The following is a 24635-nucleotide window of genomic DNA, read 5'->3' on the forward strand; positions in this document are numbered from 1 at the left end:
GGCTGTACAAGCAATGATCACACGCACGGCACAGCGGACACACCAGGAACCGCGGTGTTGGCCGTCGAATGGCGCTAGCTGCGCAGCATTTGTGCACCGCCGCCGCCAGTGTCAGCCAGTTTGCCGTGGCATACGGAGCTCCATCGCAGTCTTTAACACTGGTAGCATGCTGCGACAGCGTGGACGTGAACCGTATGTGCAGTTGACGGACTTTGAGCGAGGGCGTATAGTGGGCATGCGGGAGGCCGGGTGGACGTACCGCCGAATTGCTCAACACGTGGGGCGTGAGGTCTCCACAGTACATCGATGTTGTCGCCAGTGGTCGGCGGAAGGTGCACGTGCCCGTCGACCTGGGACCGGACCGCAGCGACGCACGGATGCACGCCAAGACCGTAGGATCCTACGCAGTGCCGTAGGGGACCGCACCGCCACTTCCCAGCAAATTAGGGACACTGTTGCTCCTGGGGTATCGGCGAGGACCATTCGCAGCCGTCTCCATGAAGCTGGGCTACGGTCCCGCACACCGTTAGGCCGTCTTCCGCTCACGCCCCAACATCGTGCAGCCCGCCTCCAGTGGTGTCGCGACAGGCGTGAATGGAGGGACGAATGGAGACGTGTCATCTTCAGCGATGAGAGTCGCTTCTGCCTTGGTGCCAATGATGGTCGTATGCGTGTTTGGCGCCGTGCAGGTGAGCGCCACAATCAGGACGGCATACGACCGAGGCACACAGGGCCAACACCCGGCATCATGGTGTGGGGAGCGATCTCCTACACTGGCCGTACACCACTGGTGATCGTCGAGGGGACACTGAATAGTGCACGGTACATCCAAACCGTCATCGAACCCATCGTTCTACCATTCCTAGACCGGCAAGGGAACTTGCTGTTCCAACAGGACAATGCACGTCCGCATGTATCCCGTGCCACCCAACGTGCTCTAGAAGGTGTAAGTCAACTACCCTGGCCAGCAAGATCTCCGGATCTGTCCCCCATTGAGCATGTTTGGGACTGGATGAAGCGTCGTCTCACGCGGTCTGCACGTCCAGCACGAACGCTGGTCCAACTGAGGCGCCAGGTGGAAATGGCATGGCAAGCCGTTCCACAGGACTACATCCAGCATCTCTACGATCGTCTCCATGAGAATAGCAGCCTGCATTGCTGCGAAAGGTGGATATACACTGTATTAGTGCCGACATTGTGCATGCTCTGTTGCCTGTGTCTATGTGCCTGTGGTTCTGTCAGTGTGATCATGTGATGTATCTGACCCCAGGAATGTGTCAATAAAGTTTCCCCTTCCTGGGACAATGAATTCACGGTGTTCTTATTTCAATTTCCAGGAGTGTAGATGCATAGGTTTGTGGACCTTAAAGACAGTGCTTTATCAGCTTCAACTGCCCTAGCGCAAGACAAACTGTGGCCTGGAAGTACTGCGCATAATGAAAGACGGGTGCGTCTAAGTGAATACACCATCCAGGAAGGCACAGTTAGGCTCACGACTAGAGGGACATCATCGGTTTTCGGTACAGTGATGTTGATAATGAGCCTCATTCCGGTAGTAATACTTCTATACTGTTGTTGATAAACCGTGAAACTTCTTGTGACGCAAGAACTACCTATATATCCGAAGATTCTTCTCATTTAAGAACGATGTGCTCTGTTCTGTTGGCTAGGAACTCTTCGATTCAATGACAAAATTCGTGTGTGATCCGCTCACTCAAATTCTGTTCGTTAGGATGCAGTGTGGAACTGCATAGCGCTCGTTCCGGAAACCAAGTAGGGCTGTGTTCACACGACGGAAATTTCACTCGCGTTTTCCAATCGCACGTTTAGACATCCAACATTCAACTTACAGCTGATCACATGAGTCCAAAATATCTATCGACGGAAACGCACGTTGACGAGCGGTTAGAACGATAGGTAGCGTACATGTGCTGTCGAGCTGACTGCGGGTTTCCGTCGCACCAGCCGTATTTTGTAAGTATTTCTCTTAGTTTTCTTTGTTGCACGTTGCGAAAACTGAGTGAATACTGACATCGAGCTATTCATTGTTGAAATAGAAAAACACAGAATTTTGGAATATTCCGTCAGCATTGCATAAAAAACGCACGTTGACGAGCGGTTATAAAGATAGGTAGCGCTCATGTACTGAGTTGATCCCGCGTTTCCGTCGTACCAGACATATTTTCTAAGTATTTGTTATTTTTATTTGTTGCGCATTGCGAAAAATGAGTGAATACTAAAATCGAGCTATTAATTGTTGAAGTAGAAAAACACAGCATTTTGGAATATTCCGTTATAATTGTATAAAAATAAAATTTTGAGAGCGCGTGACTGGGAAGAATTGGTTTAGATCCTCTTTGAGGGAAACGATTAAGAAAAAAAATGAAAAATGTAGATCAGAAAAACTTTATTGTTAGCAAGTACACTTTCCTTCATATCTTCTGCATGTTCAAGTCTACCTGAATTAACAAAATACAGGCTGTTTGCCGGCCGAAGTGGCCGTGCGGTTAAAGGCGCTGCAGTCTGGAACCGCAAGACCGCTACGGTCGCAGGTTCGAATCCTGCCTCGGGCATGGATGTTTGTGATGTCCTTAGGTTAGTTAGGTTTAACTAGTTCTAAGTTCTAGGGGACTAATGACCTCAGCAGTTGAGTCCCATAGTGCTCAGAGCCATTTGAACCATTTGAACAGGCTGTTTCAAAAAGAATGACCTGATTTTAAAAGTAAATATTTATTGATAAAAACATACTACAACCAAGGAATGAATTGCAAATACTCACAAAATCTATGTTATCACACATGCTCTATGTGACCAGTAGCCCAGCGCGAACAACATCTAGACGATAGCTGTATTCGTTATAAACTTTACACAATATATCTGCTTTTACAGATGTTACGGCGGTTGTTATTCTGTTCTTCACTACTTCTCTGTCACGAGGTAAATGAGAGAGGAACACACTTTCGTTCACATATCCTCACTGGAAGAAATCGCTTGGGGCTATGTCTGGCGATGTTGGAGGCCAAGAATGCAGGGCAATGTCTCGGGGGACCGTGTACCCTATCCACCGCTGAGCTATCTTCAAATGCTACAAAACTCGCTTTTTCCACAAATTCAGGAGGACTCCGATGACTCCGTTTTCCAACAGGGTGGAGCTCCACCAGACTGGCACAACAACGCAATTCAGTTTCGCAATTACACTCTGCCTCGACGCTGGACAGGAGGCACGGGAGCCCAAGACACTGCCCAGCATTCTTGGCCTCCAAGGTCGCCAGAAATGACCTCATGCGATTTTTTCTTATGGTGATATCTGAAGGAAATTGTGTTCATCTCCCATTTATCTCGCGCCGTAGAAGAAATGAAGAACAGAATAATAGCCACCATAACTTGCATAAAAGCAGATTCATTCCGTAAAGTTTATGAATCAAATTTAGCTATCGTCCAGATTTATTCGTGCTGCTCCTGTCCAGTGTTTGTAACAGCATTTGTAACAGCATAGCTAAAACTTCGAGATTTTTTTGAATATTTTGCAATCCATCCCATGTTTGTAGAATGTTTTTATCAATAAATATGGAGTTTTGAAATCAGGAAACACCTTTCGAATGTTTTCGAAGCACCCTGTATTATGGTTTTCTGACAATGCCAGCAGGGGAGCCATCTCTTATTATGAAAGATATAATCTTCTTGTTAGAGAAGTTTAATTTGTCCAGATTGCAGTAATCACTTATATGGTCTACTCGTTTCGACCAATAGGTAGTTGGTACTGTTAGCCAGAACGTTATCCGCTGATGACGGGTCGTCCAGTCATACATGGGATATGTATCATGTTTGAATCCATTTCTCATTCGAACATGGTTGTTAAGTACTGTAATCGCTTTTGCAATGCGTTAGGCACAATTCACACTGCGAGATGCAGTATTCTCCATTTATTACACGCACTCAACATACCAACGTTCTAAAGTTACCCGATAGTTAAATATCTTTTTCCATAAGTCGGCTGTAGGGTCGCATTAAATTTTCCACCAGCTCAAATGCTTCATCATCTACGTTCACGCAGGGAAGTGCCATCTCTGCTAAAGGTCCTTGTTTCGGTACATCCAAAGGTTTTCCCGCTAGTTATGCCAATAGACCGGAATCTCTGGCGAGCAGATAGCTTTTCCGTAAGCGCGAATGTTTAACCGGATAAAGCGAGAGAGTCACATAGCGCCGACAGCATCATAGAAGAAAATGTTTTGAAGTGAAGTATAACGAAGTTTAATGTTCCTGATTTTTATTGTGACGTGTTTACCATCTAGAGCTCCAATGCAATGAGGAAGCACTGCGTACTGTTTCAAATCATTGAAGTATTTCAATCCAGTTTTCCTCACCTGGTGTTAGTATCAGAATGTCTTCTAGTTTCACCCAGATAACTTAACAAATAATCCCAGACACAGACAATTTCCTAATTTCATGTGAATGGAGCAGCTCAGCCACTTACAACGAGCCTACACCTGCATATTTCTGGAGTATAGTGAACGTGGATACGGCTGTAACTGATGTACCCGCACAACACGATACACCTCCTGTTATAATATTTTGTAACATTGCTAAAGCATATTTTCTCAATGTGAGTTTATTGATTTAGTTCGACGTTTGGGAACCTGCGTTTCTTGTTGTTGTTGTTGTGGTGGTCTTCAGTCCTGAGACTGGTTTGATGCAGCTCTCCATGCTACTCTATCCTGTACAAGCCTCTTCATCTCCCAGTACCTACCGCAACCTACATCCTTCTGAATCTGCTTAGTGTATTCATCTCTTTGTCTCCCTCTCCGATTTTTACCCTCCACACTGCCCTCCAATACTAAATTGGTGATCCCTTGATGCCTCAGAACATGTCCTACCAACCGATCCCTTCTTCTAGTCAAGTTGTGCCACAAACTTCTCTTCTGCCCAATCCTATTCAATACTTCCTCATTAGTTACGTGATCTACCGACCTAATCTTCAACATTCTTCTGTAGCACCACATTTCGAAAGCTTCTATTCTCCTCTTGCCCAAACTATTTATCGTCCATGTTTCACTTCCATACATGGCTAAATTCCATACAAATACTTTCAGAAACGACTTCCTGACACTTAAATCTATACTCGATGTTAACAAATTTCTCTTCTTCAGAAACGCTTTCCTTGCCATTGCAAGTCTACATTTTATATCCTCTCTACTTCGACCATCATCAGTTACTTTGCTCCCCAAATAGCAAAACTCCTTTACTACTTTAAGTGTCTCATTTCCTACTCCGATTCCCTCAGCGCCACCCGACTTAATTCGACTACATTCCATTATCCTCGTTTCGCTTTTGTTGATGTTCATCTTATATCCTCCTTTCAAGACACTATCCATTCCGTTCAACTGTCTCTGTCTCTGATACAATTACAATGTCATCGGCGAACCTCAAAGTTTTTATTTCTTCTCCATGGATTTTAATACCTACTCCGAATTTTTCTTTTGTTTCCTTTACTGCTTGCTCAATATACAGATTGAATAACATCGGGGATAGGCTACAGCCCTGTCTCACTCCCTTCCCAACCACTGCTTCCCTTTCATGCCCTTCGACTCTTATAACTGCCATGTGGTTTCCGTACAAATTGTAAAAAGCCTTTCGCTCCCTGTATTTTACCCCTGCCATCTTCAGAATTTGAAAGAGAGTATTCCAAGCAACATTGTCAAAAGCTTTCTCTAAGTCTACAAATGCTAGAAACGTAGGTTTGCCCTTCCTTAATCTAGCTTCTAAGATGAGTCGTAGGGTCAGTATTGGCTCACGTGTTCCAACATTTCTACGGAATCCAAACTGATCTTCCCCGAGGTCGGCTTCTACTAGTTTTTCCATTCTTCTGTAAAGAATTCGCGTTAATATTTTGCAGCTGTGACTTATTAAACTGATTGTTCGGTAATTTTCACATCTGTCAACACCTGCTTTCTTTGGGATTGGAATTATTATATTCTTCTTGTAGTCTGAGGGTACTTCGCCTGTTTCATACCTCTTGCTCACTAGATAGTAGAGTTTTGTCAGGACTGGCTCTCCCAAGGGCGTCAGTAGTTCCAATGGAATGTTGTCTATTCCGGGGGCCTTGTTTCGACTCAGGTCTTTCAGTGCTCTGTCAAACTCTACACGCAGTATCATATCTCCCATTTCATCTTCATCTACATCCTCTTCCATTTTCACAATATTGTTCTAAAGTACATCGCCCTTGTATAGACCTTCTATATACTCCTTCCACCTTTCTGCTTTCCCTTCTTTGCTTAGAACTGGGTTTCCATCTGAGCTCTTGATGTTCATGCATGTGGTTCTCTTATCTCCAAAGGTCTCTTTAATTTTCCTGTAGGCAGTATCTATCTTACCCCTGGTGAGATAAGCCTCTACATCCTTACATTTGTCCTCTAGCCATCCCTGCTTAGCCATTTTGCACTTCCTGTCAATCTCATTTTTGAGACGTTTGAATTCCTTTTTGCCTGCTTCACTTACTGCATTTTTGTATTTTCTCCTTTCATCAATTAAATTCAATATATCTTCTGTTACCCAAGGATTTCTACTAGCCCTCGTCTTTTTACCCATTTGATCCTCTGCTGCCTTCACTACTTCATCCCTCAAAGCTACCCATTCTTCTTCTACTGCATTTCTTTCCCCCATTCCTGTCAATTGTTCCTTACGCTCTCCCTGAAACTCTGTACAACCTCTGGTTCTTTCAGTTTATCCAGGTCCCATCTCCTTAAATTCCAACCTTTTTGCAGTTTCTTCAGTTTTAATCTACGGGTCATAAGCAATAGATTGTGGTCAGAGTCCACATCTGCCCCTGGAAATGTCTTACAATTTAAAACCTGGTTCGTAAATCTCTGTCTTACCATTAGATAATCTATCTGAAACCTGTCTGTATCTCCAGGCTTCTTCCATGTATACAGCCTTCTTTTATGATTCTTGAACCAAGTGTTAGCTATGATTAAGTTGTGCTCTGCGCAAAATTCTACCAGGCGGCTTCCTCTTTCATTTCTTAGCCCCAATCCATATTCACCTACTATGTTTCCTTCTATCCCTTTTCCTACTACCGAATTCCAGTCACCCATGACTATTAAATTTTCGACCCTTCACTATCTGAATAATTTCTCTTATTTCATCATACATTTCTTCAATTTCTTTGTCATCTGCAGAGCTAATTGGCATATAAACTTATACTACTGTAGTAGGCGTGAACTTCGTATCTATCTTGGCCACAATAATGCGTTCACTATGCTGTTTGTAGTAGCTTACCCGCATTCCTATTTTCTTATTCATTATTAAACCTACTCCTGCATTACCCCTATTTGATTTTGTGTTTATGACTCTGTAGCCACCTGACCAGAAGTCTTGTTCCTCCTGCCACCGAACTTCACTAATTCCCACTATATCTAACTTTAACCTATCCATTTCCCTTTTTAAATTTTCTATCCTACCTGCCCGATTAAGAGATCTGACATTCCACGCTCCGACCCGTGGAACGCCAGTTTTCTTTGTCCTGATAACGACATCCTTTTGAGTAGTCCCCGCCCGGAGATCCGTATGGGGGACTATTTTACCTCCGGAATATTTTACCCAAGATGACGCCATCATCATTTAACCATACAGTAAAGCTGCATGCCCTCGGGAAAAATTACGTCCGTAGTTTCCCCTTGCTTTCAGCCGTTCGCAGTACCAGCACAGCAAGGCCGTTTTGGTTAGTGTTACAAGGCCAGATCAGTCAATCATCCAGACTGTTGCCCCTGCAACTACTGAAAAGGCTGCTGCCCCTGTTCAGGAACCACACGTTTTTCTGGCCTCTCAACAGATACCCCTCCGTTGTGGTTGCACCTACGGTACGGCCATCTGTATCACTGAGGCACGCAAGCCTCCCCACCAACGGCAAGGTCCATGGTTCATGGGGAGCTGCGTTTCTTATGACACGTTTATTTATCTTCCTTTATATCTGAAAGCCTATGTCGCTGTATTTTCAAGTTTCTACTGAGAACATTGGTTATCATATGTGTCTATGTTTCCACATACCACTTATCAGCAGAGAATTTTGATCTTATCAACATATAAATCTGCTAAAAATATTATAATTTCTTGTTTCTAATACTGATTATTTAAATTAAACAAAAATGTAATTATTATTCGATGTAAACTATTCTGCATAAACGTCATCTGAGAAAAAATATGTCGGCCCGAGTGGCCGAGCGGTTCTAGGCGCTTCAGTCTGGAACCGCGCGACCGCTAAGGTCGCAGATTCGAATCCTGTCTCGGGCGTGTGTGGATGTGTGTGATGTCCTTAGGTTAGTTAGGTTTAAGTAGTTCTAAGTTCTAGGGGACTGATGACCATAGCTGTTAAGTCCCTTAGTGCTCAGAGCATTTGAACCATTTTGTGAAAAAGTATCGATATTTATGATACTCTATGATCCGTCGATGTGAGGCTTTTGTATCTTTGGTTTATGTTTCTCTTTCTGGGCAGAGTGGAAGAGACGAGTCTAAATGTACTTTGTCTGCATTATACCCATGAGAAATACGTATCTTTATATGAAGAAACGAAAAAAAATTCTCTTATTCGAGAGTGAAGAGAATATATCCTCTATCCTGCTTTCGACGGTGTTTCATTTTGAAGGAATTTAATTTATACTTGATTACATTATTTTGAGAATGCGACAGAGCTGCATTATTGATAATTTTGACGGATGAAGGAATACGACCGAATACGGAGATTAAGAAGAAGATTAACAGATTGTTTTTAAAACTTTTGAAAATCGAGGCAAGATTATACTGCGTTTTATTTCAGGACAAGGAGCTACCGTAACAACGTGAAACTAAAGACGTGTATTATTTTAAACTCTTTACTTTCACAAAGTTCTGTGTTGACGTAATAGATCTATCACATGTGCCCTGTAGTTTATCTTAATCAATTCTACGTCTTGTGTGCACAGACAGAAATGTGATTCTGGTTTTATTTTAATTATACGACAGGTGAGAGTTGATTAGACATCCGCGTACAAGACGTATGGAACCGAAAGAGACCGCGCTCGACCGCTCGTCATCTGACGATTTGGGAATTCGATCGTGCGACAGCGTGCGTTACATCTGACCTTAGCCTCTACTTCGATGGACAGGAACTGGTAGGAGAGAAGCTCACCCATGAAGACGCACTGGAAGTCGCTGATGACGTGGCTGGTGAGCTGCAGCAGGCCGAGCCCGAAGCTGCCCAGAGCGAGCGAGCCCATGTAGCCGCTGAGGCAGAGCCCGTCGCGGTCGCGCAGCGGCGGCAGCCACAGGTAGATGGCGAGCGTGGCCACCAGGAAGGCGACCGACACCTGCAGCAGCACGCCGTACGCCGACACCACGGCGCCCGGCGTCCGCCCGACGTCCTCCTCGTCGGGGAAGCACACCACCGCGCCCGCCACGCTGCCGTTGGGCCACATCTCCGTCACGCAGAACCTGCCGACCAGCGCTCTTCAGGTGGCGTGCCACAGTTTTCGGATACTGTCAAATAAAACCTCCGCGCATTATACACGTCTCAGTTCCTGCGAGAAACAGTATCAAAAAACTTCAATGAAATTAGAAGGAAGGTCAGTATTGGCCGTAATTTTCCTGATTTATTAACAGCAAAATCGATTTTCGATCACATAATGATCATCTTCAGTGCTGGAAGTTAAACACTTCAATAGCCATCAGTGAATAAGAAACAAAAGACCACGAATACAACTGAGTATAAACCAACTGCTGGTAAGAGCATACCTTTAGCGTACAAATTAAAGCTCGTAGGCACTGGTATCTAGTTACTAGCAGTCACAGAAGCTATGAAACGATCACAATAACTGAAGTCGCTGTTTACATCCACCTATACAGCAGATCTCGGTGTGAAAGGGGCTTGGAACGCCCTCTGTGACGTGTGATCGTTTCATAACTTCTGTGACTGCTACTAACTAGACACCAGTGCCTACGAGCTTTAATTTCTACGCTAAAGGTATGTTCTTACCAGCAGTTGGTTTATACTCAGGTGTATTTGTGGTCTTTTGTTTCTCATTCACTGATAGCTATGTGAAATGTTTAACTTCCAGCACTGAAGATGATCATTATGTGATCGAAAATCGATTTTTCTGTTAGTAAATCATCAAAATTACGGCCAATGCGGATCTCCCTTCTAATTTTATTTATCATATGGTCATTGTGCACACAGCACCCTATGGAGTCTCCAATCAATAAAAAACTTCAATATATGCATAATCGTTCCAGTGTAACTATTTTTCCAGAAAAGTAACTGTCAACATACTGGACATAAAAATCAGCAACTTAAAATATTTCTCGTTGTTGTTGTTGTGGTCTTTAGTCCTGAGACTGGTTTGATGCAGCTCTCCATGCTACTCTATCCTCTGCAAGCTTCTTCATCTCCCAGTACCTACTGCAACCTACATCCTTCTGAATCTGCTTAGGGTATTCATCTCTTGGTTTCCCTCTACGATTTTTACCCTCCACGCTGCCCTCCAATGCTAAATTTGTGATCCCTTGATGCCTCAGGACATGTCCTACCAGCCGATCCCTTCTTCTAGTCAAGTTGTGCCACAAACTTCTCTTCTCCCCAATCCTATTCAATACCTCCTCATTAGTTACGTGATCTACCGACCTAATCTTCAACATTCTTCTGTAGCACCACATTTCGAAAGCTTCTGTTCTCTTCTTGCCCAAACTATTTATCGTCCATGTTTCACTTCCATACATGGCTAAATTCCATACAAATACTTTCAGAAACGACTTCCTGACACTTAAATCTGTACTCGATGTTAACAAATTTCTCTTCTTCAGAAACGCTTTCCTTGCCATTGCCAGTCTACATTTTATATCCTCTCTACTTCGACCATCATCAGTTATTTTGCTCCCCAAATAGCAAAACTCCTTTACTACTTTAAGTGTCTCATTTCCTACTCTGATTCCCTCAGCATCACCCGACTTAATTCGACTACATTCCATTATCCTTGTTTTGCTTTTGTTGATGTTCATCTTATATCCTCCTTTCAAGACACCATCAATTCCGTTCAACTGCTCTTCCAAGTCCATTGCTGTCTCTGACAGAATTACAATGTCATCGGCGAACCTCAAAGTTCTTTATTTCTTCTCCATGAATTTTAATACCTACTCCGAATTTTTCTTTTGTTTCCTTTACTGCTTGCTCAATATACAGATTGAATAACATCGGGGTCAGGCTACAACCCTGTCTCACTCCCTTCCCAGCCGCTGCTTCCCTTTCATGCCCCTCGAATCTTATAACTGCCATCTGGTTTTTGTACAAATTGTAAATAGCCTTTCGCTCCCTGTATTTTACCCCTGCCACCTTCAGAATTTGAAAGAGAGTATTCCAGTTAACATTGTCAAAAGCTTTCTCTAAGTCTACAAATGCTAGAAACGTGTGACAACAAACCTAAACAACCTCGGGCTCGCACAAGCCAGTCTGACGACATGATCGAGAAAGTGGAGAGAATTGTTTTGGGGGATCGCCGAATGACTGTTGAACAGATCGCCTCCAGAGTTGGCATTTCTGTGGGTTCTGTGCACACAATCCTGCATGGCGACCTGAAAATGCGAAAAGTGTCATCCAGGTGGGTGCCACGAATGCTGACGGACGACCACATGGCTGCTCGTGTGGCATGTTGCCAAGCAATGTTGACACGCAACGACAGCATGAATGGGACTTTCTTTTCGTCGGATGTGGCAATGAATGAGACGTGGATGCCATTTTTCAATCCAGAAACAAAGCGCCAGTCAGCTCAATGGAAGCACGCAGATTCACCGCCACCAAAAAAATTTCGGATAACCGCCAGTGCTAAAAAAATGATGGTGTCCATGTTCTGGGACAGTGAGGGGGACAGTGCATTCCAAAGGGCACTACGGTAACAGGTGCATCCTACGAAAATGTTTTGAAGAACAAATTCCTTCCTGCACTGCAACAAAAACGTCCGGGAAGGGCTGCGCGTGTGCTGTTTCACCAAGACAACGCACCCGCACGTCGAGCTAACGTTACGCAACAGTTGCTTCGTGATAACAACTTTGAAGTGATTCCTCATGCTCCCTACTCACCTGACATGGCTCCTAGTGACTTTTGGCTTTTTCCAACAATGAAAGACACTCTCCGTGGCCGCACATTCACCAGCCGTGCTGCAATTGCCTCGGCGATTTTCCAGTGGTCAAAACAGACTCCTAAAGAAGCCTTCGCCGCTGCCATGGAATCATGGCGTCAGCGTTGTGAAAAATGTGTGCGTCTACAGGGCGATTACGTCGAGAAGTAACGCCAGTTTCATCAATTTCGGGTGAGTAGTTAATTAGAAAAAAAAATCGGAGGCCTTAGAACTTGAATGCACCTCGTACAATGTCGTAATAAATCTGTAGTTAACATTACTTGAGAATGAAAAAAAAAAATACTGAAACGTCCCCTTTGAACAATTCTACATGACTGTGCTTTACCTGACACACAATATTTTTTTTTAGCGCAACGCAATCTGACTTTCAAAATTCCCTACAAAAGAATGGCCCTGACTAACATTACACTATACCTTTCACAAATCACTTACCTCAAAAAAATCTTCGCTGCTCAAGCTACTGCAATACAGCGAGCGCCACTACTGCCAGCTAAATAAAAGATTCAAACTATGGAAGGCACTAACTACTGATAGGGATAGTTAGCAAAATGAAAGATATTAATAGAGAACAAACAATGTATTTACCTTGATATCATCATATACAAATATAGCAGTTCATGACAAATTTCAAAACTCCGCCATCTCTCTCCCCACATCCACCACTGCTGGCGGCTCACCTCCAACTGCGCAACGCTACGCGCTGTTCACAGCCAGCTGCCTAACACTACAATGGCGAGTATTACAACAATGCAAAACAGCCACAGACTGCACACAACTCTTCGATGGTGATTGTGCACCTGCACAGTCGTAACAGATGGCTGCTGGCCATTTCTACAAGGACTACAGTGGGTCTACACCTTTGCTGACTCACCAGTACCATTATTTCTACAAGGCCTGCAGTGGGTCTGCACCTCTGGTGGCCCACCAATACCGTAATCTTTACCAGGACTACAGTGGGTCTGTTCTGTGATGACCTACCTACCAATATTCTTCAAAATTTCGACTGACTCTGCTGTGGGTTTGCTCTGTTGTGGCCCATTACCTGTCTGCATGTCGAGAGTCAGCACTGTCTTTCCATTGGAAGGACAACACTACTACTTCAAGACTGCATGGAAATCCACTACTTCCGTGTGCATTTTCTTTTACTGCTCAGACTTTGAGAAAAACACTGCTATTCTCCTGTTATGTACGATTAGGACTGTCTTTATGGACTGTGAGACAATTTTAGCTTTTGACCAACATTGTATCAATAAGTGTGTGCATTTGATTTCTTTGTTATTGTAATTATGATAAAAATTTTTCAAATCTGTATTGGCCACTGCCCAATCCAATTTGTAAAAACTTTTTGTGGGGAGCTTGGGGGCTATGTAAGTAGGCTGTTTATGTTTTTTTATTGGTAACGCCACCTCTGTATGAAAATCACTGGCTGTGCTGTGGGCAGTCTGTGTCTGCTTTGCATTGTTGTAATACTCGCCATTGTAGTGTTGGGCAGCGGCAGCTGGATGTGAACAGCGCGTAGCGTTGGGCAGTTGGAGGTGAGCCGCCAGCAGTGGTGGATGTGGGGAGAGAGATGGCGGAGATTTGTAATTTGTCATGAACTGCTATATTTATATATGATGATATCAAGGTAAATACATTGTTTGTTCTCTACTAATATCTTTCATTTGCTAACTATCCCTATCAGTAGTTAGTGCCTTCCATAGTTTGAATCTTTTATTTAGCTGTCAGTAGTGGCGCTCGCTGTATTGCAGTAGCTTGAGCAGCGAAGATTTTTGTGAGGTAAGTGATTTGTGAAAGGTATAGTTTAATGTTAGTCAGGGCCATTCTTTTGTAGGGAATTTTGAAAGTCAGATTGCGTTGCGCTAACAAAATATTGTGTGTCAGTTTAAGCACAGTCCTGTACAATTGTTCAAAGGGGACGTTTCAATACTAGCAGCAAGATTCGAACCAGAGATTTCGCACTTACGAAATTAAGCGTTTATCCGCTCGGCTGCTGACATCTTGAATTCAAGCTACCACACAAAGTATATATGCACGTCTAAAATTTTCAAACTCTGTTTTTCTCGCAAACGATTATAGTTGGGTCCTCTTGTTGACATATGTTTGACTGCTAGTCGTGCCCAACTCACCCAGTCAGTATGAGTGAAACCAGTTAGAGGCAGTTCATATAGTTGTCTCATCAGTGCAGTTCGACAGTACTTGCTGTCTCCCCAGCTGCGAGCGGGACAGTGCAGTTTCTGCAGACGATGTTGAGTCTGTCAATCTGTTACTAGGGCGAACTCCAGCTTTGTATCTATACGGTACGAAATGTTACCAACAAATTATATTTATTCAACGGTAATGCTATTTTTTTAATAAACGTGTTATTAACTGCTGGCGAACATACTTTCTATCAGTCATAAATTAAAATGATTTACAAATACAGCAGAGTAACATTTGACCCACTTTGTACATTTTAGGGCACGCATACTTAAAGTCGTCTTCAGATTGAAATTGCTATCGTTAAAGCGCGCAAACGCTGTAACAAATGCTTGAAAAGGCCACGTGCAGAATCGCGTGGGGAGGGGGATAGGGAGGAAATGATGCTCGTGTACAATGTAATTTTATTTTATGTGCAAACTCATAACAAGTATATATAATGCTACACTGAGGTGCGATCTGTCGGCGCTGAGTAGTGTATTTCGTGCTCTTGTCCAACGCGCGCCTGAACAGTTGAATGCGAAAGGCGTAACCACAAGCGCCAGAGACGGCATACTTGCGCTGAAGCCGCTCGCTGCAATATTGTCGCTGACTTCTTCATCATTCTTAGTTTTTATGTAATTGCTGACAACAAGTGTAATAAAACTTAGGAGCGATCTGGCTTTAATCGTACACGAAGGTAGACCTGTTCTACACAGGAGTATTTCTTGTTATTTGTCGCACTCATCTTCGGAGCATAACAGAAATTTCATCTTTGAAGTTAAATGAATATGAAAGTATGTCAAATGTATGGAGTGTGCCTTAAGAAGATTACTAAAAACCGATTTGAAATTAAAATGTGTCTTCTAAATTAATTTTCGACTTGCCAAGACCGGTATTGCATTTTTATATCGACTCAGAATTTTATCTTTGAACATCCAGTAGACATTAAGCGTCATTATTAGTACCGTAATACGAGGCAGTAACTGCAATCACTTAAAAGTGTAGTTCATACTCAAGAGCTACTTTAAAAGCTGAAACGTGTGAACTGGCAGTTAACTGTTGATTCAAGAGTTGAAATATTCACCTACTTCGAACTTTATAATTTTTTCAGCATTAAATGATTTAGTGTGTGTGTGTGTGTGTGTGTGTGTGTGGCCATTCGTGTATCCGTCTGACTGTACCTATGTTACGTTGTATTAAACAAGGTTTGAACGACGAACCGGTGCTGGCACCCAGGCAAATTGTGCTAATCGGTAATTCCTTTTGCAAAAGATTTTAATTGGACTGAAATTAATGCTCGGCTAATCGTACCATTTGAACTCCGGACTGGAGTGAGACTGTCGGTTCAACTTTGTTCCAACAATGTATCGACCTTGACCTAAGATGGCTAAGTTTTAACCGTTTGAAACAATAATCTTGTTTCTTTTGGTTTTGACAAATAAAAAACACGTTTTTTTCTGGGTAGTTTTTAAAGCGCGCCACTTCTATACTTTAAACTTGTGTGAATCGTTTCAGACTTTGCACGAAAGCAGATAATTGCGTAAAGTCAAAACGATTTTGTTTTAATCCAATAATTTTTATCATTGTCAAGATACGACGATCTAAAATGTAGCACATAAAACTCGTTATTACGTTAACTGAATTCGCTGTAACGGTTTAAACTGAATCAAATAAATAAAAAAAGGCATTCTTACGATAAAATTGAAAACTCGCTTTCAAAACTAACTTCATTCGGATTTCACGCGCAAAAAACGTGTTTTTACGCCAATCACTTCTATATTTCAATTGATTCGAATTTTATAAGAAGGTAGACAAATACATGTAATTAATGGTCTTCCTGTTTTGTGAAAGCTTTATCCGTTGCCACGATATAGGGAACATGGTACGAAAGATCCATCAGTCGTCCCCCAAGTCAACAAAAATCTACATCGGTTACCAAGCTATGGCGGTCTAATGTCAACATTACGGAACAGTTAACGTTGGGAACCATAATGAAAAATGCTGTTACTGTAGCACAAAAAAGTCGAATATGTTGTGGGCAAAGTCTGGGATGTAAAAAAAGGGAACTAGCTTTTCGACTTATATGGCAGCTTCAAAGACATTTAAAGCAAAGTATTTTGAAATATTCGCGCTTTTTTACGGGTTAACCCTACTTTCGCAGCGCAGTGAGCTCTTAGACCTACCATCTGTTACATGTCCGGGTGTGGTATAAGAACAGATAGATACAGATTTATGCGCTTGTAGAGAGTGGGATACATCAACAATAGGACGGGGGGGGGGGGGGGGGTGCATCTATAAAATGAAATGCCCAGTGTGAAGAAGCATGCATCCTAAACTTTAAGCAAAGTTGTGTCATATTGCACGTCATGACAAATGCCATTTTGGGTGACATGACGTAGTCATGTTATACGTCATGACATAATGTAATCCTTCTTTTACGTCCCTAACGCTGTCCAGGACGTATTCGCATTTTTGTGCTACGATAAGAGCATATATATAAGGTACGGCCAATTGAAAAGGAGACATTCGCTGTAGCGGCGTTGTATGTAATTCCAGTTGATGAATGTGTTTGCCGAGAGCTGGCACGGTGGTGTTCCCAGTTGCATAAGCGGAGTTACGGCTTCGCAGTAATTTACTCATTTCTGGAGAGTTGTTTCCGTAGTTTTTTGTATGCTGGATTCCTCCCGATCAGCAGAAAGAGCAGTTATCTAAACTCTTCGCGCAGAGGGGCAGCATGATTCACAGATTTGTCACGGGATGAAAGAGGTGTTCGGAGAGCAGTGTCTTGCACGGTACATAATATCGTTAAGAGGTGGGGCGTGTAAACATGAAGGATCACGTTGTCGTTACCAGTGCTGTGATTTCGGCTGTGGAGGAGCTCATACGAACGACTCGTGGTATCACCACACGTGACATTGCTGGTGTGTCGTCGCTAAGAGAAGACAGTGTGCATCATATAATAAATGAGAAGCTTTGTTTTGGAAAACTTTATAAACAGTGAGCGTCCAAGCGTCTTTCAAACAGAAGACTGTGCCATGCGATGGAACGTGGTTCACCACTTCGACCCTGTCTCCGAGCGGATGAGCAAGGAATGGCGGCATCCCGGCTAACCACGTCGGAAAAAAGACCAATCTGCCCCGAATGCTGGAAATGTGAGGCTCAGTTTCTTTTTCAATGTAGGACATCAAATCATCGACTGGCTACCTCAGGGAGCAACAATTAACTCTTAGCAGTATTTAACACTTAAGGCTCTAACAGACCATCAAGAACAAGCACAGGGGCAATATCTCGAATGGGATAGTGCTTCTCTAGGAGAAATGTAGGCCACATGTGGGCATGAAGTCCCTCGAACTGATTCAAACATTTCGATGGGCGCTTCTGAAACATTCTTTTACGGCCCCAATATCTCCCACTACGACTCGCATCTTCGGCCCTTTGGAACAATCTCTGAAAGGTCAGAGATTCAACTGCGATAAGAAGTGCAAGTCACTGTGGAAAACTGGATCCGTCAGCAACCCAGGAGTTTCTACACTGAAGCAGTTCACTCTCTTCCTGCACGCTGGCCTCGGTGTATCAGTGTCAATGGTAATTAGGTGTAGTTCTGCTTTTCCACATGAACATTAATTGTAACACTGTTATTAAAATTTCTCTAAAGATAACTGTAGTCTCCTTTTCGTTTGGGGACACCTTATATTCTCAATTACACTATAACGTACAATTTGACACTAACCACTTGTTTGTTCTAAAACATTTAGTTCAGAGTTTTAATTTTTTTCAACGCCCATGGTTTCTTTTAGATTTTTATTCTTATTACAGTATGAACCTGTGTACGACGTCAAATGCACTCTTGGTTCTGTCTCCAAAGAACTGGGGTAGTGCAAAGAAGCAGGCAGTGATCCTAGTCTCGAAATATCCTTTACAAAATTGATTCCGTTTTTCTCACTGCGTTTGCACAGCAAGATGTGATTTCCATCATAAATTGTTACGTCATTACATTGATACTAGCATGTTTCCAATACGTCTGTTTTATTTAAGTAGTCGGGGAAAAATCCGAAATTGAAACACATTCTCTCAAGTGACGCTGCTTATATTCCTTGATGTTATGGATTCTGCAAAATATGGACGTCTTGGTATGAACAACTTTTTGTTTATTGGCTTTCGTTCCATTCTTCCTGCCAGGAGAGAAACGCTTGTTGTTTTACTTTCAGGAAGCAATCTAAGTATGGTAGTTTTATGTTTACGTGCCTTCCACTGATAATTGCGTCTCTCGCTAGGCGATTCGCTTTTGTTGTATTTGTTGCCGGAATGAGATTTAATCCATGTGAATTCTATAATGTGATCATTATTCTTTTCTGGATGATGATAATGATTTAATTCCAGGATGTATTTAGTAGTTCTTTTGTTCTAATTTATGTAACTGATTGACTTCAGAAAACATTCTGAGTCAGTGATTATTATTACTATGGAGATTTTGCGTATTTTATTGCTCTTATAACAGCGATTGTTTCAGTTAGAAATATGGAACCTTCTCCTGGTAGTTGAAACTTGCTTTCTTCCGTAGTTACTGGACAGAACAAAGCTCTTCCAATCTTATTTTCTGTATTCATTTTTGATCGATTAGTATATATTTGAGTATAACATGCCACCTTTCTTCCTGGTACGATGAACTACGAGGGATTTTTTGATAGATTCTGTGATAGTCATGTAGGAACACTGGAAGTATCGAACTTAGTCACTTCGGTGTATTTTATTTTGCTGATATTTTCTTTTGGGTGTATGCAGCTGTATTTTCCTCGTATTTCTATAATTATAGATTTGAGCGAGCGGCTTTTTTAATGCGTCGACGGTTAGTACCCGTCATTCATGGTACAATATGGCGGGCACACAGTATTATTCTGCGAATATTTAAGGCATTTCTGTCGCTCTGAGGAGAAGGACGTAGTGCGGAAAGAGAGCATAGTTCAGAGGCAGATGCTTAAGCTTTTCTGCTGAAATTTGTCCAGAAGTGCTAGATTTTTTTATCAATGTTGTAGTACACCATGCATCTGTTATCTCTAAGGGACTGTATCGATGCGCGGTATAAAGTGATCTCCCCGCCATACTCTTTTCAGTGACTTCATAAGGTTCAAAGACTTTTCCAATGCACTAGGTGCGTTTTTATATGAGAGTCCCAACTCATTCTTGAATCAAATACAACACCAAGAAATCTAACCCGGGATTTTATTTGTATTTTATGAGTCGAGAGCCTTACACTGCCCAAACCTCCTGGTAAAACTGGTTTCGTGAAGGCAACACTTAGCGACTTTTCTGGAAAAATTGTGTAATGTCTTATCAATACGGCCACTGCCTTTGACACCTCACACGCTTCCTGATCTAGACTGATGGTTGGCGCGTAAAAACAAATATTGTCTACGTACAGGAGTAGTTTCACACGGGGAGGAATAATTCTCTCAAGCAAAGAGTTGTGATGTGGCAGTCACATATTGCTGTGCGATATCCGATTATTATTCTACTTAGTTCGTGGCTATTTTACAATTTTCCTGTTAGAAACGAGCGGGCCCAGGTGTTCGTCCTGTGATCTGGCTTGACCACAGGACGTCAGCCACAAAGGCTTTAGAGGAGAGACGTTGGTCACCAAGGCTTTGCAGTTTGCGTAAGTCGGTTGCGGTAAGCCCCTGCTCGACGCTTTGTCAGCAAATGTGGTTTTCTCCTTTGAATGCAGACTGCCGCTAAGTCACTGCATGTGCTTAGCGTATCATTGAGCGTGACGAATTCACCTCCCCTTTATGTAGATCTAAGAACGGGACGCTGCGTCTCTGCTCTGTCACCGTGAGAAAATTCGGAGCCTTACACTTCAGATTTTGTTATCCAATCAAATGCGTCTTAACTCCCACTGTGCGTAAGCGCATAGGGATTATCCAATAAGTCGATCACGGATAGCAGCCAATACCTTCTTCTTCGGATGTTAAGATGCGTTCTGTAAGTCGCAGGTTTCCTCTCTATTCATGTAAATAAAGCAACGTTTTGGTGGTCCCGTTGGCAATAGCATTGAGACATCCCTTCCACACAGAGTTTCCTAAAACGTGAGGACCCAGGCTTAGAGAAGAATAATTTCCCTGCTGCGGAGGGATAGACACTTCTGGTTCTGACGCCGCGTGGGGTGTACGATTGCTGACGCCGACTGGGGTGACCTTGATCTGGTGGCGTTCGGCACGTTTGCTGAGCTCGGAGTAAGTATTGCATTAGTGCTGCCCCCTTTATGAGCAGCTCACAATTTGCGGGATTCGGTACGCAGCTTGTGTTGCTCTCATTAATTGTTTTGTTTCGTGGCTCTTGGACTTGCTTTTAATTCGCATTTGCGAGCTGCACACATTAGGAAAGCTTGTGGCGTTTTCCAAGCAGTCTTCCACGTAAATGAGGTACCTCCCCACAGCGTTAGCGGAACATTTTTGATTAAATTTAGCTTCTAGAGAGATTTATAGTTCAATATTTTAGTTGAATTTGTTGTGCTCGTTGTGTTGTAGCCAATTTCTCAGTCAGTTTTAGGAGACTTTATGTTCATTACGTTGGAAGCTTATTCTCTGTCATTTTAATGTGGTATGTGCCGTGATCTTAAGAGTAAATATATGATTTATTGAACAAATACTTTATTTTACTCTCACAACCAACCTACTGTCGTTCAATTGATCCTGGTTAGGTGATCCTATAAAAAAAATTTGTTTCTCTTACTCTTACGGTGCTCTGTTGCAGTACAGTGACCAAACGTTGTGATCATTCAGCTTATACGCAGAGCAGATATTGTGATCAGCTGCTTAACTGATGTATAATGAGCACTGCCATTGCTCGTCTATCATGCTTTTGAGTATGTCGTAAGTAAAGTTGGATAGCTACGACTACGTGCGGCAATGGAACTTAGAATGACTACATTTCAGAGTATTAAGCTAAGGGTAGCTCCTTGCAGGAAACCTGTCGTAAGAATACAGGGCTCAATTAATTTATCCAGTGTAACATTTTCTAGCTGCTCATGTGCGCTATTCGTTATTGTAGTCGCTCGGCCAGAATCCTGCTGCAGAGGAAGTATTTAGCATGCAACTGATAGGCCGATCTCTCTCAAATACTCCTAAATGGGTTGTGGCTAGACCAACGTGGCCGCCTTACAGGGTGAGTAATTTCCCCATGAGGGGTGGTGTTTCCAATATCCGTTGCCGCAAAGGTTCTAAATGTCTTGTCAGAAGGCAGCGCCGTGCAGCAGCGCTAAGAGGAGAAGGGAATGGCCAGCGAGAATGCCTACCTTATGGTCATGATTCTGACTGGCTGACTGCTGACCTCACTCTTCCTTATTCTAACTTAAGTCAGAAGGTGATCGGGCAGCCACTTTCGATCTGACTATCATGTAGACGGCGTTTCTCATACATTAAACAAGAAATGATTGCGTAACTTTATTTTTTCGATGTGATAATTGAAACTTTACGGCTACACGTCGTAAATTAACACCATGATTAAGCGTAGAACATGCTCCAATACCTTGCAGCATAAAGAAGTCAGCAATAGCGGTCTTTTTCGCTAAATCTATTCTTTTCCCCTGATCAGCGCTCTATTCACTGCAATAGACGTTTAAGATAAATACTAGTTAAGAAACTGGTTAATTTCCAGCCCAATCAGTGCAAAACGAATGGGAGTGCCGTTTCCCTCTGTGCCTCAGTGGTAAAATGCCAGACTACAAATTCCAGCCAATCCTAGGAGTTTTATCTGTCACTCATCACTCCTTTCACCTCTGTCAGTGTTTGCTGACATGAAAAATACTGAGCCGCACCGTGGTTCGAAATCAACATCAACATTAAACTGTAACTCCCACTATATCTGGTTGTACAAGTTAGTTTAAAGGTTGGAGGAAGGCAACGGCATACAAGCTCCAACCGTGGCCGGTAAAGCACTGTGCTGTTCAAAACAATATTCGGATTTATGACTACTTTGCTTTAGGACGTACTTGCCAGGGGGTTCGTCGATCCTGATGCCGGAGGCGACGAAGAAGAGGTGTCCGTCGTCTCCGACTGCAAGCGGCTCGGCCTCGGCGGCGGCGTCCAGGAAGTAGGCGGTCGAGCAGTTGTCCAGGTTGAGCGGCGAGCCGTCGTCGCACGTGCGGCCCCCGGGCAGGCCGCCGCCGCCGGGGCAGCACAGGTAGCTGGCGGCGGCGCAGCCCGCTGCGGAACCACAACACGCCAGTGGGATTAGAAAAATTCTGTAGGTTGCAAGCTGCAACAATACCGTACGGTGGAATAGTCCAGTCAACGAAGATAAAAAATGGTAGAATAGGGGGGAAAATCCTGCAGTCACAATTTTTTTTTTGAAAGTGATACGAGGAAATATCATTAAAAACACAGTAAAACTCCAGCACAGTGTGTTGTGAGGGTGGGGCTGGGGGTTAAAGGGCACTTTTTCATTTTTTCTTGAATAACTCTAAAAGCGTGGCTACTAGCCCAAATACAGGAAATGTGTTTCCAGCTACGAATAAGGACAACCATCAGCTGTATAATGGAATGAAGACAATGAATATTTGTGACAGATCGGGATTCGAACCCGGATTTCCCGCTTATCGCGAATGGACGTCCTACTATTGGGCTACCCGAGCACGACTCACGGCCAGAATCAAAGTTCCATACGTTGTCAACCATGTGTCTACAATCTGTACTCGTACATACATTAAATACAGGGTGATTCAAAAAGAAAACCACAACTTTAAAAATGTGTATTTAATGAAAGAAACATAATATAACCTTCTGTTATACATCATTACAAAGAGTATTTAAAAAGGTTTTTTTTCACTCAAAAACAAGTTCAGAGATGTTCAATATGGCCCTCTCCAGACACACGAGCAATATCAACCCGATACTCCAACTCGTTCCACACTCTCTGTAGCATATCAGGCGTAACAGTTTGGATAGCTGCTGTTATTTCTCGTTTCAAATCATCAATGGTGGCTGGGAGAGGTGGCCGAAACACCATATCCTTAACATACCCCCATAAGAAAAAATCGCAGGGGGTATGATCAGGGCTTCTTGGAGGCCAGTGATGAAGTGCTCTGTCACGGGCTGCCTGGCGGCCGATCCATCGCCTCAGGTAGTTGACGTTCAGGTTTTATAACTAACCTTTTTCGTAGGACTCTTCATACAGTTGATTGTGGAATTTGCAGCTCTCTGCTAGCTCAGCGAGTCGATTTTCCTGGGCTGCGAACAAATGCTTGCTGGATGCGTGCTACATTTTCATCACTCGTTCTCGGCCGTCCAGAACTTTTCCCTTTGCACAAACACCCATTCTCTGTAAACTGTTTATACCAACGTTTAATACACCACCTATCAGGAGGTTTAACACCATACTTCGTTCGAAATGCACGCTGAACAACTGTCGTCGATTCACTTCTGCCGTACTCAATAACACAAAAAGCTTCCTCTTGAGCGGTCGGCATCTTAGCATTAACTGACGCTGACGCCTAGCCAACAGCGCCTCAAGCGAACAAATGTACAACTAAATGAAAATTTATAGCTCCCTTAATTCGCCGACAGATAGTGCTTAGCTCTGCCTTTTGTCGTTGCAGAGTTTTAAATTCCTAAAGTTGTGGTATTCTTTTTGAATCACCCTGTATAATCCTGTACAAGGGACACACTGAAACTGAAAGTCGCTTGTCGGGTTTCGAGGATATATACGATATTGCACTGTAATATCGGATCTAGAGAAAATGTTTCTCAGTACAAAATTAAACTACATTAAATTTCCTATAAAATGTTTTCCATTTTTTTCACTCCAGGACTAATAGTTTCCGCACTACGGGGGTGGAAAAGTGTCGGATTATTAACGATAGTGCTTTAATGAAATTAATTTTTACTGCTAAATTGAGTGGGTTACAAACAAATATTAAATGTGTGTACCGCGTCTAAGAGCAGTAGAGCCAAATTAAGGGATAAATAGTGTTGCACTGCGGCTGTACCAGGTTGGGGGGGGGGGGGGGGGGGTGGAGATAGAGGGTAGAAGGGTGAGGGATTGTGATCATGCACGTCCCTCATTCATGCATGAACAAGCTTGCTATTCGCCGCTCTATCTAACATACTACGTCGCAAGAAGCAACTACAAAGTGCTCAACAAAGTCATATCGATCTACAAATGATGGAGCACAGCAATCAGTCATCCTTTTTTGCAGGTTTTATTTGGCAAATCTAGATTTCGGCTACAGACGCCTGAACAACACGGAACTGACATGCATTAATAGTATGAAATAGTGCATTGGTAATGGCCAGGCACTAGCTG

General features: G+C 43.0%; 1 protein-coding gene across 1 annotated transcript in view; it reads right to left on the reverse strand.

Annotated features, from left to right (window-relative positions):
* Positions 1–24635, reverse strand: part of LOC124608606 (G-protein coupled receptor Mth2-like) — a 247523-nt gene that overhangs the window by 69946 nt on the left and 152942 nt on the right. Inside the window, exons 2-3 of the mRNA XM_047140000.1 lie at positions 22324–22537; positions 9161–9462 (exon numbers count right to left, since the gene is read on the reverse strand). Coding sequence (XP_046995956.1) covers positions 9161–9462; positions 22324–22537 — 516 coding nt within the window. The remainder of the gene's footprint in view (positions 1–9160; positions 9463–22323; positions 22538–24635) is intronic.

Source organism: Schistocerca americana, chromosome 1, assembly GCF_021461395.2.
Source record: "Schistocerca americana isolate TAMUIC-IGC-003095 chromosome 1, iqSchAmer2.1, whole genome shotgun sequence".
Taxonomy (NCBI): Eukaryota; Metazoa; Arthropoda; class Insecta; order Orthoptera; family Acrididae; genus Schistocerca; species Schistocerca americana.